The sequence below is a fragment of the Harpia harpyja genome, chromosome W, assembly GCF_026419915.1.
Source record: "Harpia harpyja isolate bHarHar1 chromosome W, bHarHar1 primary haplotype, whole genome shotgun sequence".
Taxonomy (NCBI): domain Eukaryota; kingdom Metazoa; phylum Chordata; class Aves; order Accipitriformes; family Accipitridae; genus Harpia; species Harpia harpyja.
In genome coordinates, this window is record NC_068968.1 from 4,655,751 (window position 1) to 4,671,975 (window position 16,225).

Genomic DNA, 16,225 nt, shown 5'->3' on the forward strand with positions numbered 1-16,225 from the left:
ACATGTCTGCATACGAAACCTCATCCCATTTTCCTTCTCTCCTTAAAAACAGCGTTAGTTGTAACAGAGTATTGTAATCTATTGACCCATTAAGTGGCCACTTAGCATCACCTTCTAACTTATACAACGGCCACCATTGATTGCAAATTTAATAAGGTTCTTTTTATTTTCTGTTCCTCCGGTCCCAACAATATCTTTCCAGTGGGCAATTACACAACCTAGAGGACTCTTCCTCAATATTCCCCCTTGATTGTTTCCCATTTTATAACTTCTCTTTTTAATAAGCTTCCATGCAAATCGTTCCTTACACTTCTTTATAGTCTTCTCCCAGTTTTCCTCCCACATGTCCCGAATTTCTGGGATTAAATTTTCCCTTCCACTCACCAATTTCACCATTTCAGATTCTTGGTGAGCTCTTTCCCAATCATAAAAGTGTGGAATTTGGGGAAAACACTTAGGGCAGTCTGGTTTCCGTCTGCTAGATGTACAATACCACCTTCTCCCACAAGATTTACACTTCAACAAAACCCAAGCCGGATGCCAATTATTATACAGTCTAGTTACAAGCCCACATACAAAGCAGGGAATTACCCCTATTTGTCCACCAACTGTGGGATTTTGAGATATGTTTAAAGCAGGTTGTTCCCAATCCAAAGCTACTTGCCATCCTGCGGGAGTCACATATGCTCCTTTTAAATAAAATTGTCCATTTTCCCTTCTTATCCAATGCCCTCCGTCGTTTAAATATTCCCAAGGTTCAAGCCCAAACCACCAAAGAAGTGATTCCCTTCGCTCTATTCCCCCATTAATACGTAAGACATTTACACGTTAACAAACATAGATACACATATAGATTTCAACATAACATTTCCACACACTCACATAAAAATCCTTAACATAAAATTTCCAAACATGCACATCATACAATCATCGCTCCAGTTGACAACCTTTCAGCAGCTGCAAAAATGTACCAAGCGCAGTTGCGAGGGGGTGCGCTTACCCTTCTCCTGCCTCTTATATACCAGTCATCGACAGGTCCGTCCTGGCTCCCGATACCGGGATGCAGCGGTCACCCCGGATTTGCTCGATCTACCCCCAAGATCACTGGCGGCCGCTCTATCGGTCAGCAAATCCCCCCTTGTCACCATACAGGGTACCCTCCTCCCATACGGGGACTACGCTGCACGCCAGATGTCTCTGCGCGATTTACCAGCTGCCCCGGCCCGTATTTCTACAGGCTCCCTCTGTGACACATACCGTTTGGTCCGCGGCTTCAGGAGGTTGTTGTCTGCTCCCGCGGTGAGTGGCTGGCAGCGGAGGCTCCTCCGAGGAAAGTGCTCGGGGCGCGCCTAGGGGCGTCTGCTCTGCAGTCGGTCCCGCAGCCGAGCAGAGAGTCTCCTGGCTGGCTCGCCAAACTGACGTGCGGAAACAGACTCCACAATCAGTGAGATTGTAAAGTAGGTATGTTCATTCAGCGCTGGGCAGCACGGGGGGTAGTCCCACCAGTCGTGCGTGCCTGACTCGGCAGTTCGCTTCGAATTTATACAGTCAAGTGTTACATATACATAGAGTTTCGCAATACGCCTTTACATAGGCATGATCTACCCCCGCTTCATATTAAAATTAGTTCCAAAAGTCACAAGGCCGGTCTTGGCTGGTTTTTGGGGTCGACTGCTGCTTCTTATCAGGGACTATCTCCTGCCCCAGCCAGCCTCAACAATGCAAACGTTAAGCATCACTTCTCATCCCCTTGGGCCAACAATGCAAACGTTAAGCATCACTTCTCATCCTCTTGGGCCATGTCTACCTCTATTGAAATTTCTTTAACTTCATTATAAGCTAGATAATTATTAAACAATTCTTATCTACATCTATATATCTACTATATCTACTAAGGTTCCTTTGGCTCCCCGTTTCAGCACCACACAGCTGCTCGCTCACTTTCCCTGTTGTCCCAAAAGTGGGGTTGTTTACCCGGTGTGCGAAACGCCAATATACACACAGAGCAGAGGTATTTTATTCCAGTTCATGTTTGCGCAAGGATGGAGGCTAGGTGGTAATCCACAAAGCTAGTCCCCTCATACCTAAACGGGCAAGCAATTTATACAGTTTAGTTATACATATTCAATTTCCAAAGTTCTTCCCCAAAACTATTACTGGTAGTGGCTTATCTACCACAGTTTCTGTTGGGTTAAATTTTCCCCGCTTCGAATTAAAGGTACAGTGTTCTTTTATTCTACAGCATGTGCTCAAGGAGAGTGGGGGGGTAAGTCTTTTGGTCTTGAATTGAGTCGGTGGTCTGATCTCCCCCTGCCGCCTTTACCTGTCCCCCAGTTATGGAAGATTTTTGCTGACTTCATGCCTATTAGCAATTATTCAACTTTCGGTGCCTCCTGGAGTAGGATGTTCCCTTCTTATCAGTCTTTTAGTTCTTCTTCAGGGGCACAGTTGTTAGCAAGGCGTGCCTTGTTTATACAAAGGGTATCCTGTTTCACAAGACCTTATGGTGGCTTAAATACATCACCCCCTGGTGGGGAGTGGGGAAGAGTTGAAAATATCTCAAAACTAAGATAGTGGCAGTAAAAACAAACAAAAACATCCCACAACCACTTATATAAAAAGCTGGTTGAGTTATACGAAGATCTTTTTGGAGATCAGGTAGTTGAAACCCTTACAGGAAAGAGGATTTTTTCAGTCTCCTGCAAAATAACTAGCAAAATCTTGTGAAGGAGGTGATTACTTAACATTATGTGCTGTTGTGCTGCACAGAAGGGGACTTGGACTGACAACTGGGGTTTTTGTACAGACTAAAAATAATTTTATTATTTAAATAATTTAATACTTAAAAGGCTTGCTTTATATATATATATATTCAGACTTTTTTTTTTTAATCTAGGGAACATGAATGGTTTAAGCAGGACCTTCCCAAATACTTGTTTCCTGAAGACCCATCATATAGTTCTACTATGATTGATGATGAAGCCTTAAAAGAAGTGTGTGAGAAGTTTGAATGCACTGAAGAGGAAGTGCTAAGTTGTCTATACAGCCAAAATCATCAGGACCCTTTAGTGGTTGCTTATCACCTCATTATAGATAATAGAAGAATAATGAATGAGGCCAAAGACTTCTACTTGGCTACAAGCCCACCGGATTCTTTTCTTGATGATCACAATCTGTCTCGCCCTCATCCTGAAAGAGTGCCATTCTTAGTAGCTGAAGCACCACGTCCCCGCCATACTCTTGATGAGCTGAATCCACAGAAGTCAAAACACCAAGGTGTAAGAAGAGCTAAGTGGCACTTGGGAATACGGAGTCAGAGTCGACCTAATGATATCATGGCTGAAGTTTGTCGAGCAATTAAAGAACTGGATTATGAATGGAAGGTAAAATAATAAAGGATTTTTACAGCAGACAACAGTAATTTTTTGTTTGAGCTGTGTAATTACATAGCCTAGAAGTCTGAAACTACATTCTCCTGTGCTGGAAAATAATCTCATGTGCCTGTGCTGACTGCTTGTGCTTGCTGTGCAGGAAGGGTTTTGGGGGAGACTTATTTATGCTGACAGGAAAAATCTTGCTAATGTGTTTAACCTTTCTACTGGGGCTGTGGGAATGTGTTGAGTGGGGGTTTTTTGTTGGAAAAAAAAAATGCTCTGGCAGGCAAGCCTGAAATCACTTGATAATACCAGTGAGTTGAAATAAGAAAAACAATATGCAGTGCTTCTCAAGCAGTTCCAGTTACTAACTCAAATCTCTTTTGTACTAGGTTGTAAATCCATACTATCTGTGTGTTCGAAGGAAGAATCCAGTGACAAGTGCATATTCCAAAATGAGTCTACAGTTGTATCAGGTGTGTTACATTTTAAAAGAAATCAAATCTGATTATAACTGAAATATTAGGAATATAGAGTTGTGGGGTGTAACCATAGTAGATAAAGAACTTAAAGAATGTGCAGTACTGTACTTTTAGCTGATTATCGTTGGCTTATATTTTCTTTTAAGAAGCCAAGAAGATTCGCTTCTTGAAAACTCCCTACCTTTCCCATTTTGATAACAAACTGAAAGACCAATCATTGAAAAGGTTGGATTTCAAAAGAGAACATAGTATACATTTTTATGCAAACTAATATAGATAGTGATGAGAATCATACTGCGCAGAATCAGCTAAAGGAGGTCAAGAAGCGGACAAGTGAGGAAGACTATGAAAGACCACCAGAGGGCTTCTGAAGACCACCAGAGACCTTTGCTGCGCCTGTGTGAAGAGACATATACATATGCTAATGATTTACTGGAAAGTTGATGATTATGTATAACATTTCCCAGAAACTTAATGAATATGTATAACAGGTGTGTATTTAACTGTATCGTTAGACAAGACAGGTGCACACGATAGGTGGAGCGATCCCCCGTGTGCCCAGCGCTGCAATAAAGGAGTGCCTGCTTCTTAACTTCTCATTGCTGTTAAGGAGTTTTATTCCGGATTTCGGCAACAGTTTTGGCGACCCAGATGGGACCTTGCGAGTGAGACTGGACGAGATCGAGTGGTGATCGAACTCCGGCTGGCACCGAGGGATTCTCGGGGGGAACCATCGCTCTCGACTCGCAAAGCTCCTCGCAACGTTCCCTGGAGAAAGGGTAAGGCACTTCTTCTTTGGAATTTGTTTGGATAGCCTGCCCGTAAGGCGCGGCGAAAGCTTCGCAGGGTTGGGGCTCAGAGGGTACCCGTTTGTGGAGAAGCCTAGGCGTCTGCCCGTAAGTCATAAGCGAAAGCTATTGCTGGGTTGGACATTTGTGTATTTGGGACAATTGTCATTTGCATTTGTTTGGTATTTGGTTTTTGGTTTTTGATATTTGGTATTTGGTTTTTGGGTTTTGATATTTGGAACTTTGATATTTGATATTTGGTGCATTTGGTATTTGATATAAGCATAATGGCATTAGCCAAACTATTTAAGAGTAAGAGTATGGGAAATATAACCACTGATGAAAAGATACCAAAAACATCACCATTGGGATGTTTATTGGCACATTGGAGTGAATTACATGATGATTTACGAAAAAGTCAAATGATTGAATATTGCAATCATTGGTGGCCTTTGTATGTTTTGGAAGATCAAGAAAAATGGCCAACAAATGGAACTTTAAGTTATAATACTATATTACAGTTAATGTTATTTTGTAGGAGAGAGGGTAAATGGAGTGAAGTGCCATATGTGGATCTGTTCTTTTATTTGAGGCAGAGAGCAGATTGGCAAAAAGAATGCAAGTTAATTAGTCGAGACAATTTGGTGATGACATTAACTTCAGAAAATAAGAAAGTTAAGAGTTGTTGTTCAGCTTGTGATATTGGAAGGAGGTGCATTAGATGTACGGTGCCAAAGGAGGATGAAATGGGACTAGAATTAGAAATAGCCCCACCAAGGGAGGAACAGGATCTCTCTCCCTCACATCCACGAGAGAGGAGTATTGAGTCAGAGAGAATAATAGAACCGGATAGTACTAGAATGAGGGAAGAAGCTGATGAGACACCAGAAGTAGTAGTTCATACCCCAGTGTCTCGGAGAACTCGTCAGCAATCTCAATTGTTGGCTCCCTTGAGACAGGGAGTGGGACAGCATGGGCCAGTATATGTCAAGGTGCCGTTTTCTATTATGGATTTGATGGCATGGAAACAGGCAGCAGGGGTTTATAGAGAAGATCCGGAGAGAGTAGGAAGGGTTGTAGAAACAATTATTAGAACTCAGGATCCCGATTGGAATGATTTACAAGTAATATTGGATAATTTATTGGATAGTACTGAAAAACAGATGGTATTAAAAACTGGAAAAGCAGAAGCAGAGGCAGCACTTATGAATGAAACGCTTTCTGGGACTTTGGAACAGAGTTTTCCTTCAGGGGATCCCCAGTGGGATCCAAATGACACTGTACACAGGAGAAGGTTAACTCGATATCAAAAATGGGTATTGTATGGAGTAAAGCATGCAATGCCGAAAGCTTTGAATTGGTCTAAATTATATGAGATAAAGCAAGATAAAAATGAATCTCCCTCTGTGTTTTTAGAAAGATTGAAGGAAACCGCTAGAAAATATACTGATTTGAAATTGGAAACAGAAGCAGAACAACAACAATTGGCTTCGATTTTTATGGGACAGTCGGCGCCTGATATAAGGCGGAAACTCCAAAAATTGGAGGGAGAGGATTCAAGAAATTTAAATAAAATGTTAGAGGCAGCATGGAAAGTCTATAATAATCGAGAGAAAGAAGAAGAGCAAAGAAAAGAAAAGAAGGAAAAGATTAGAGACAGTAGGTTAATAGCTGTCTTAACAGGGAATGCAGCAAGAGGAAGAGGACGAGCTCGGGGAAGAGGAGGTTTTAGAAACTTTGGTAACCGGGAACCTAATGCACCTCTAGGAATGAATCAGTGTGCATATTGTAAGGAGGATGGACATTGGAAGAGGGATTGCCCTAAATTACAAACAAATCAGCAGGAGGCTGCAAAAATGATGACTTTAAATGAATGAAGGGGACCGGAGGGGAACCCAGCTGAACCTCTGGTTACAATTAAGCTGGGAAATGATAAAGTTGAATTTTTAGTTGATACGGGAGCAGTATATTCTGTTTTGAATACTTATAAAGGGAAATTGGGAAATCAAACAGCGAACATAATTGGAGCGACTGGGAAACAGGAGAATAGACCATTCTTTCAACCCCTTGATTTAAAATTTGGAAATAAAGCAATTACACATGAATTTTTGTATGTACCAGAATGTCCGATACCCCTGTTGGGTCGAGATTTGTTATCCAAATTGAATGCACAGATAGCTTTTGAGGGAGGAGAAATTCTTTTAAAAATACCAGAATCAAAGACAGGAGAAATACTGATGATACAGGAGAAGGTTAAGATTCAGGAGATGCCACAAGAAGTTGATGATGCTGTGATCCCTACAGTTTGGAACACAGAGATACCTGGAAAATCTAAAATGGCACAGCCTGTAAAAGTAGAACTGAAGGAAAATGTGAAACCAGTGAGATTAAAACAGTATCCAGTTAAACCTGAAGCTAGATTGGGAATCAAGAAATTAATTGATAAATTTTTGGAATATGGAATCTTAGAGGAGTGTGAATCTGAATATAATACTCCAATTTTACCAGTGAAAAAGCCATCAGGAGAATATAGATTAGTACAGGATCTGAGGGCGATAAATCAGATAGTGAAAGACATACATCCTGTAGTGGCCAATCCATATACACTTTTAACAGCTCTAGGGGAGAATCACCAGTGGTTTACAGTGCTTGATTTAAAAGATGCTTTCTTTTGTATACCCCTGGAAGAAGGAAGTCGAAAATTATTTGCTTTCGAGTGGGAAAATCCAAAAACAGGACAAAAAACACAATTGACATGGACAAGATTGCCGCAAGGATTCAAGAACAGTCCAACAATTTTTGGGAGCCAATTAGCAAAAGAACTTGAGATGTGGAAACGAGATGGTCCCAAACCTGGACATTTGCTCCTACAGTATGTAGACGACATATTGATAGCAACAGAGGAGAGACCAGTGTGTATAAAGGTAACAATTGATCTTTTAAACTTTTTGGGGTTAAGCGGATACAAAGTCTCTAGAACTAAGGCCCAGATAGCAAAACAGACTGTGATATATCTGGGTTTTGAAATCTCACAAGGACAAAGACAGTTGGGAACAGACCGCAAAGAAGCAATTTGCAGTATCCCGGAGCCGAGAAATACCCACGAATTGAGAACCTTCTTGGGAATGGCTGGGTGGTGTCGGCTATGGATAATGAACTATGGTCTGTTGGCTAAACCTTTATATGAAGCTCTTAAAGGTCCACCATTTGAATGGGGTCCAGATCAGCAGAGAGCTTTCAAGAATCTAAAACAGGCCCTGATGACGGCACCAGCCCTGGGACTTCCGGATCTGACTAAAGACTTCCAGTTATTTGTACATGAGAAACAACACCTTGCACTGGGAGTGCTGACTCAGAAGATGGGAAGTTGGAAGCGACCGGTTGGATACTTTTCCAAACAATTGGACTTTGTAAGTAAAGGCTGGCCTGCTTGTTTGAGAGCAGTAGCAGCCACTGTGATGATAATACAGGAGGCCCGAAAATTGACTTTGGGAAGGATGATGGTGGTATATGTGCCACATATGGTGATATCAGTGTTAGAGCAAAAGGGGGGCCATTGGCTCTCCCCAAGCAGAATGATGAAATACCAGGTAATTTTGATGGAGCAAGATGATGTACTTTTGAAAACCACTAATTTGACTAATCCTGCAGTCTTTTTGAGTTCTATACAGGAAGAAGGACAACTGGAACATGATTGCCTGACTACCATTGAATATGTATATTCCAGTCGAGAGGATCTGAAGGATGTACCTATGGACAATCCAGACTGGGAATTGTACACAGATGGTAGCAGCTTTGTTGAAAATGGAATCCGCTATGCAGGATATGCGGTAACAACTGAAAAATCAGTTATAGAAGCCAATGCTTTGCCAAACACAGCTTCAGCTCAGAAGGCGGAACTAGTGGCTTTGACAAGGGCTCTAGAATTGAGTGAAGAAAAGAAAGTGAATATTTGGACTGATTCGAAATATGCATTTGGCGTGGTCCATGTCCATGGGATTTTATGGAAGGAAAGAGGACTATTATCTTCTCAGGGGTCCAACATTAAATATAAAGAGGAGATTTTACATTTACTACAAGCAGTTCGGAAACCAACTGCAGTAGCAATCATGCACTGTAAAGCACATCAATCAGGGAATACAAAAGAGATTGTAGGGAACAGATTAGCAGATAAATCAGCTAGGGAAGCAGCCAAAAGGAATGCCCTACAAATGGCATTAATTCCTACAAAAACTATTGCAATACCAAAGGAAAAACCTAAATATTCAGAGGAGGATGAGAAATTGGGGAAATTATTAAATGCAAGGAAAAATTTGGAAGGATGGTGGGTGACATCAAAAGGACAAGTAGTAATTCCACCATTTGTAATGAGGGAAATAATACAGACAAAACATAAGGAATGTCATTGGGGGGCAGAAGCATTAATAACTTTTTTGAAAAGACAAGTGATATCAGTAAAAATGCTAGAAATAGCTAAAATGACAACTGCGAAATGTGAGATATGCTTAAAGAATAATCCAGTTGTAAAAAGAAAAGTTCAAATGGGAATGTTGAAATCAGGAATGGAACCAGGGGATTATTGGCAAATAGATTTTTCGGAGTTACCTCGACAGAATGGGTATCGATACATTCTAGTGGGGGTTGATACTTCTACAGGATGGCCGGAAGCCTTTCCCAGTCGAACTAATCAAGCAAAGGAAGTCATTAAATGGTTATTACAAGAGATTATCCCGAGATTTGGGGTACCTATTGGAATCTCGTCTGACAGAGGTTCCCATTTTGTTGCAGAAGTGGTCCAGGGTGTTAGTAGAATTTTAGGAATTACGTGGGACTTGCACACACCTTGGAGACCACAATCTAGTGGGAAGGTGGAAAGAATGAATCAAACATTGAAAAGACAAATTAGTAAAATATGTCAGGAAACTAATTTGAAATGGCCTCAGGCCCTCCCACTAGCCCTTTTACGAATTCGGGTTCAGCCAAAGAGTGGGACATTAATCAGTCCCTATGAACTATTATATGGTAAACCTTATGAATCTCCTGAGCCAAATCTGAGCATACATTTAAAAGGAAAGCAAGATGTGTATAACTATCTGCTCTCTTTAGGAAAAACTCTAACTGCGCTTCGGAGTACAATTGTTTGGAACAGACCTTTATCTTTGGAAAATCCAGTACATGATTTCCAGCCAGGTGATTATGTCTATGTGAAGACATGGACTTCTGAACCTCTTCAGGAACGCTGGAAAGGACCCTTCCAAATATTGTTGACCACCTTCACCGCTGTCAAGATTGCGGAGTCAGATGCATGGATTCATTATACTCGAGTAAAGAAAACACTAACAGGGAACTGGAAGGCTAAAGAAACTGGTCCTTTAAAATTGAAAATTTATAAATAGTTGGCATGTTGTTTATTGAATTATGAGTCACTTAATTAGGCTGATAACACTTTTTTGTATCTCACCCCTAATTTGTAGCCAAAGAAATACAGAATGGCCATGGTCACAAGCTATTGTTCAGTATACTCAGAGTATGGGACGATATCCCAAAGGCCGTTTCCCAAGCTTAGCCACTGTAGTAATGCATGATTCTGAAGTGTACCACCCATTTGAATGGGGGGAATGGGACAGAAAAGACTGGGTCCGTGTCTTGACTGGGATGGTTGGAGAACAAATTCAAGTGGGATGCAGAAAAGTGGAAGGATCTCTTTATGAGAAAGCCTCTTCAATTACCATCTCTGGAAATTTATTGGACCCAAGTTCCAACATCACTACGAAACTCTGTCCTACTATAGAATGGAGATGTAACAAACAGGATTCTATCATTATGTGTTGCCGTCAAAAGAATGTCGGTAACTACTCCCTAGACCCAAGTACCAGCAATGTTGAAATTACCAAATCCTGTATTAAGGAACAAGGAGATTGTTGGTACAATTTCACTCTGACCAAACCAGTCTATGTGGTGTGCAATTGGCGATCTAATCCACCGATAGGAGAACTATCAGGCCTAACATTTAAATTCAAAATGAATGCTGTAACTAGACCTATAGTGATGCTTGTTGCAGTAGTCACACACGATGACATAGATACCCTCTTTCCGCTAACTGACAAAGATGAAGTTATACCCTCTTTTACGGTGATACAAGGAGATAACATCGCAATAAGATGTAGACTGATCACTGAATCTCACATTGAATCCACAAAAAGTTATGGGATTGGACCATATGGCCGTATTTTGTTGTGTAAAAATCAAAATCTAGACTGTTGGTTAAATTTGACTGCTGTACAATATCCTTATAAAGTCATGTGTGGAAAAAACAATACCAAATATTGGGGAGGATTTAAAATAGATGTTACAATACCTACTACTCAACCAATTGTTGTACTTAGCCCAAAAATCTTTGAAATTGGACCGTATGTGATCAGAAATACGGGCCTACAACAAATGTTGCTTAACCCGGCATGGTCTCTCAAACGGGTTGAATTGTCGATGCAGAACAATGTTTCAGACATTCAGCCAGCTTGCTCACCTTTCCTAAAGACTTCTTACGAGGGATGGACAACCTGGCTGCAAAAACGAACTCTTTCCATGAGAAGAACGCGGAGAGACCTAACCGGTGTTTTGGGAACAGGATTGGGAGTTTTAAATAGCATCGATTCGGAAGTAATAATGAACAAGTTGGCTATTTCAATTAGTGATTTGACCAAATTGCAACAACCTTTACGATCCTCGTTATTGGCTTTGGGAACCAACCAGTGGCTGTTGTCCAATATATTACCAAAATGGGAAGAGGTAAATGTAAGGGACCACGAATTGATTACTGATGCACTTGGGGTGGTCCAAAATAACCTTTCTTTGGCTCTTAGTTGTATCCAGGCTCAAATATGGATGCAGTCGGTAGCCGCCTCAATTATAAGGGAAGGTGAAGAAGGCATTCTCCCTACTGAAATTCGGAAAATAATTTGGGACAGTGCCACTGATTTTGAGAAGGAACTCCAATCCTGGTGGAACTTGGTAAACTTTACTTATGATCCCGTTACAAACACAGCTACAACTTTTGTACTTACTATATATAATGCTACCATATACCCGATCTATCCCATTATTGCATTAGGGTTGAACCACAACGGAACTATACTCTATCCTTTTGAGCATAGAGTATGGGCCCAAAAGGTGAATGAAAAATGGCAAACTGTTAATTTGGAATCTTGCATTGTACGGGAACAACAAGGATTTGTTTGTGAAGGTAATGCAATTGAGGCACAAGATATTTGTTTAGATACTGAACAAAATATTTGCCATTTCGAGATTCATCCTAATGAAAACCCTGAAACAGTACTTATATATATCGGCAAAGGCTGTGTATGTTTGAGGACTGTTTGTGACTTTTTATCTGTAGACGAGGTAGTTGTAGAGACTAAAAATCATTCAAATTATTGTGTTTGCAATTTTACTAAGATTGTAGGATGTGACTTTTCCTATTCGGCCCCGGTCACGTCTCACCAACTTTTGCAATCTAACTACATGTTGATTCATAAATTACTACCTATACCCATCGGAATGAATCTCGCTTTGGTAAAACAGTTACTACAACACAAGGATTTAGTTGAGATTTTGGAGAAAATTAGGGAAAATGGACAGAAAACCTTAATAACTGTTCATAACAATGTGAAAGAAATACACCGAGTTTTTGAAAGAGTGCAAAAAGATGTAGAACATAAATGGTGGGACACACTTTTCGGATGGTCACCTACTGCTACAGGCATCCTGAACAAGTTGTGTCACCCCATCGTGGTTCTTTTGATATTGGTTTTGATCAGTTTGACTCTGTCAGCAATATTATATATCCTAACTTGGAGAATGATGAATCGGCTAACACGTTTGACTCGTGAAACTTCTTTTAATCACATGATCATCCAAGCTGTTGCAAAACAACAAAATGAACAAAGAATCCCAGAACCTCCTCCAATATATAGTAACTGATCAGTAGAATTATAGTGAAAGTATTGAAGTGATTTTCAAAACTTTCAAAGGGGGGAAATGTTACATTTTAAAAGAAAGCAAATCTGATTACAACTGAAATATTAGGAATATAGAGTTGTGGGGTGTAACCATAGTAGATAAAGAACTTAAAGAATGTGCAGTACTGTACTTTTAGCTGATTATCGTTGGCTTATATTTTCTTTTAAGAAGCCAAGAAGATTCGCTTCTTGAAAACTCCCTACCTTTCCCATTTTGATAACAAACTGAAAGACCAATCATTGAAAAGGTTGGATTTCAAAAGAGAACATAGTATACATTTTTATGCAAACTAATATAGATAGTGATGAGAATCATACTGCGCAGAATCAGCTAAAGGAGGTCAAGAAGCGGACAAGTGAGGAAGACTATGAAAGACCACCAGAGGGCTTCTGAAGACCACCAGAGACCTTTGCTGCGCCTGTGTGAAGAGACATATACATATGCTAATGATTTACTGGAAAGTTGATGATTATGTATAACATTTCCCAGAAACTTAATGAATATGTATAACAGGTGTGTATTTAACTGTATCGTTAGACAAGACAGGTGCACACGATAGGTGGAGCGATCCCCCGTGTGCCCAGCGCTGCAATAAAGGAGTGCCTGCTTCTTAACTTCTCATTGCTGTTAAGGAGTTTTATTCCGGATTTCGGCAACAGGTGGACAGCAGGACGTACTTACTGGACTTCCGTAGCATTGATGGTATGTGAAGACTTGCATAACTTAATGGAATTGTAAGGGAAATAATACTAAATACAAACATGTCTTAATTTACTTGTTTACAAGTGAAGTAAGTGTTGTCCTTTATTAGTTTAAGCCAAGCTAGATCTGAATTAGTGTTTCTTTATTCCTTCCTGGTCTAGTGTTCCTACAACCAGATGGTTAGCTGCTTCATCCCTTAATCACTTTTTAGCTATATCAACTCCTGAACTGCTCCATTTTGTGTCTGCACCAGCACTAATACTGTTACCTGATCAGAAAGTAACTCCCAAAACACACAAAGTATGTTTAGAGAGGAGACATTGCTTTATTCTTTATTCTGCACAGGGTGCAAGGTGGAAGATTTCCACAAATAGAGAACCCCTACTGAGGTTTTCAGTCCATACTTATACACTACAGTTAAAACACCACACCTATCTAATACATATGTTCCACCTAACTATTGCATATTCATTATGTTGAGCAAGCATGACGTGGTGTTCTCTTGAGCATCCCAGAGTGTTCTACGCCTGCACGGGGGTCTCTGGTGGTCTTCGGTGGTCCTTTGGGGAAGAATACCCCTACTCCTTTTGTCCTTTTATGGTCATGCGTCATCTGAGGACACCAGGGTCTTTGTTTCTCTCGCCACCCCCCTTGTTTCTCACTGCCCAAGGAGGATGTATGTCCTTAATTAGTTATCTGGTGCCTTGACTATTATCCAAACACTCCTTAAGCATCCTCTATTGTAAGCAGAATCTTAAACTAGATAAGCTTTACCTTGAGTACACATAATCTAAACAGTCCTTGAATAGGAAGCATATCACACTTCTCATGTCTTAGGTTTTTTTTCTTTAAGCTATCACTGCCTTCTTATTTGTTAATCAGTCTTTTGAAGGCTTGAGGCAACAATACCACTGGTGCAAAAGGGGAAGGATTGTGGGAGGTGAGAGATTTGGATCAACCTAAACTGCCTTTGAGGCCTCACCCCCAAATTTAAACATTAATTTAGATCTGAAGTAAGCATGTGAACATATTTTCCTAGTGAAAATAAAGCTTGGCATCTAGGCATGTGAATTTGACTTGGGCTGTACATTGCTGTACTGGATCTGGCTGAGATGGAGCTAATTTTCTTCATAGCAGCCTGTATGGTGCTGTGCTTTCTATCTGTGACTAAAACAGTGTTGATAACACACCAGTGTTCTGACTATTGCTGAGCAGTACTTGCATAGTATCTAGTCTTTCTCTTTCCCCACTGTGCTGCACCCAATGAGTAGACCGAGGGTGAACAAGAAGTTCGGAGGGGACACAGCCTGAACAGATGACCCAGATTGACCAAAGGGATATTCCATGCCATATGATGTCATGATACCGAAAAGCCGGTCGAAGAAACTCTCTAAGACTCGTTTTGGAGTTTTAGAAAGCAGGCATTCTTTATTGCAGCGCTGGATGCACGGGGGATAGTTCCACCTAGCGTGCATGCCACGGCTTTAGCACTAACAGGTTATATAGAATAACTAATTGCATATTAATCAGATTAGTATACATCTATATAAAAATGATTATAACTGATTATCTTAGTACTGCCTACATCCGATCATGCACAATGAAGGATCCATTTGAGTCGAAGGGCTGCTTTTACGACCACCGACCCATTTGAAGTTCTTGTTGGCTGTCCTTGAAGTCTTTATTCTTGTCCTTGTTCTTTGATCTTGAAGCTTAACGCAGCTTCAATCCCATGTGGTCAGTTTCAACATTGTTCTCCTCTAGCGTACAGGAACATCTAGTCATAAGAGCAAAGAACTGCAAAACTTATGAGGAACTACCTCTACTAGTTAATTGCTTGGCTATACTTTTGTCTATTGTTTCAATCATAGTGTTAGTATAAGATTTTTAATAATTATTTACCAAATCTCACTTTTACAGTCACCTAGCAGCAAACCAGTTTCCACAGCTGGTACAAAATATTAAAACCATCAAAATATTTAGACATACCATACAGAATGTATGGACATATGCTATCAATTCCCCCCTTTCTGTTTGAGGTTACTAATTCTTTTAGTAGTCTCACTTGAACATAGATTGTGTCACAGCTCGTTTAAGACAGCTAAAACTGACACAGATTATAACAATGATGATAACTACTTCTCTTGCTTTGTTGGTGTGACAAGGGAAAGCCTCAGGCCACCCAGTGAAAGTTATCAACTAGAACTAGGATATATCGATATCCTTCTTTTCGGGGCAATTCTGTAAAATCAATTTGCCAATATTCTCCTGGAGAATTTCCTTGCTTAGTAATTCCAAAAATGATTTTACTATTGGTTTTGGGATTATTGCTGTCCTGGTTTCAGCTGGGATAGAGTTAACTGTCTTCCTAGTAGCTGGTACAATGCTATGTTTTGAGTTCAGTATGTGAAGAATGTTGATAACACTGATGTTTTCAGTTGTTGCTCAGTAGTGTTTAGACTAATGTCAAGGATTTTTCAGCTTCTCATGCCCAGCCAGTGAGAAAGCTGGAGGGGCACAAGAAGTTGGCACAGGACACAGCCAGGGCACCTGACCCAAACTGGCCAACGGTGTATTCCATACCATGTGACATCCCATCCAGTATAGGAACAGGGAAGTGGGGGGCGGGGATTTGCCGCTCGGGGACTGGCTGGGTGTCGGTCGGCGGGTGGTGAGCAATTGCACTGTGCATCATTTGTACATTCCAATCCTTTCATTATTGCTGTTGTCATTTTATTAGTGTTATCATTATCATTATTAGTTTCTTCTTTTCTGTTCTATTAAACCGTTCTTATCTCAACCCACGGGTTTTGCTTCTTTTCCCGATTTTCTCCCCCATCCCACTGGGTGGGGGGGAGTG

General features: G+C 40.6%; 1 protein-coding gene across 1 annotated transcript in view; it reads left to right on the plus strand.

Moving 5' to 3' along the window:
• LOC128136034 (5'-AMP-activated protein kinase catalytic subunit alpha-1-like) overlaps positions 1-16,225 on the plus strand; it is a gene marked incomplete at its 5' end in the record, with an annotated part of 38,613 nt that overhangs the window by 13,587 nt on the left and 8,801 nt on the right. The window contains 3 exons of the mRNA XM_052775126.1: positions 2,897-3,383; positions 3,767-3,850; positions 13,323-13,365. Coding sequence (XP_052631086.1) covers positions 2,897-3,383; positions 3,767-3,850; positions 13,323-13,365 — 614 coding nt within the window. The remainder of the gene's footprint in view (positions 1-2,896; positions 3,384-3,766; positions 3,851-13,322; positions 13,366-16,225) is intronic.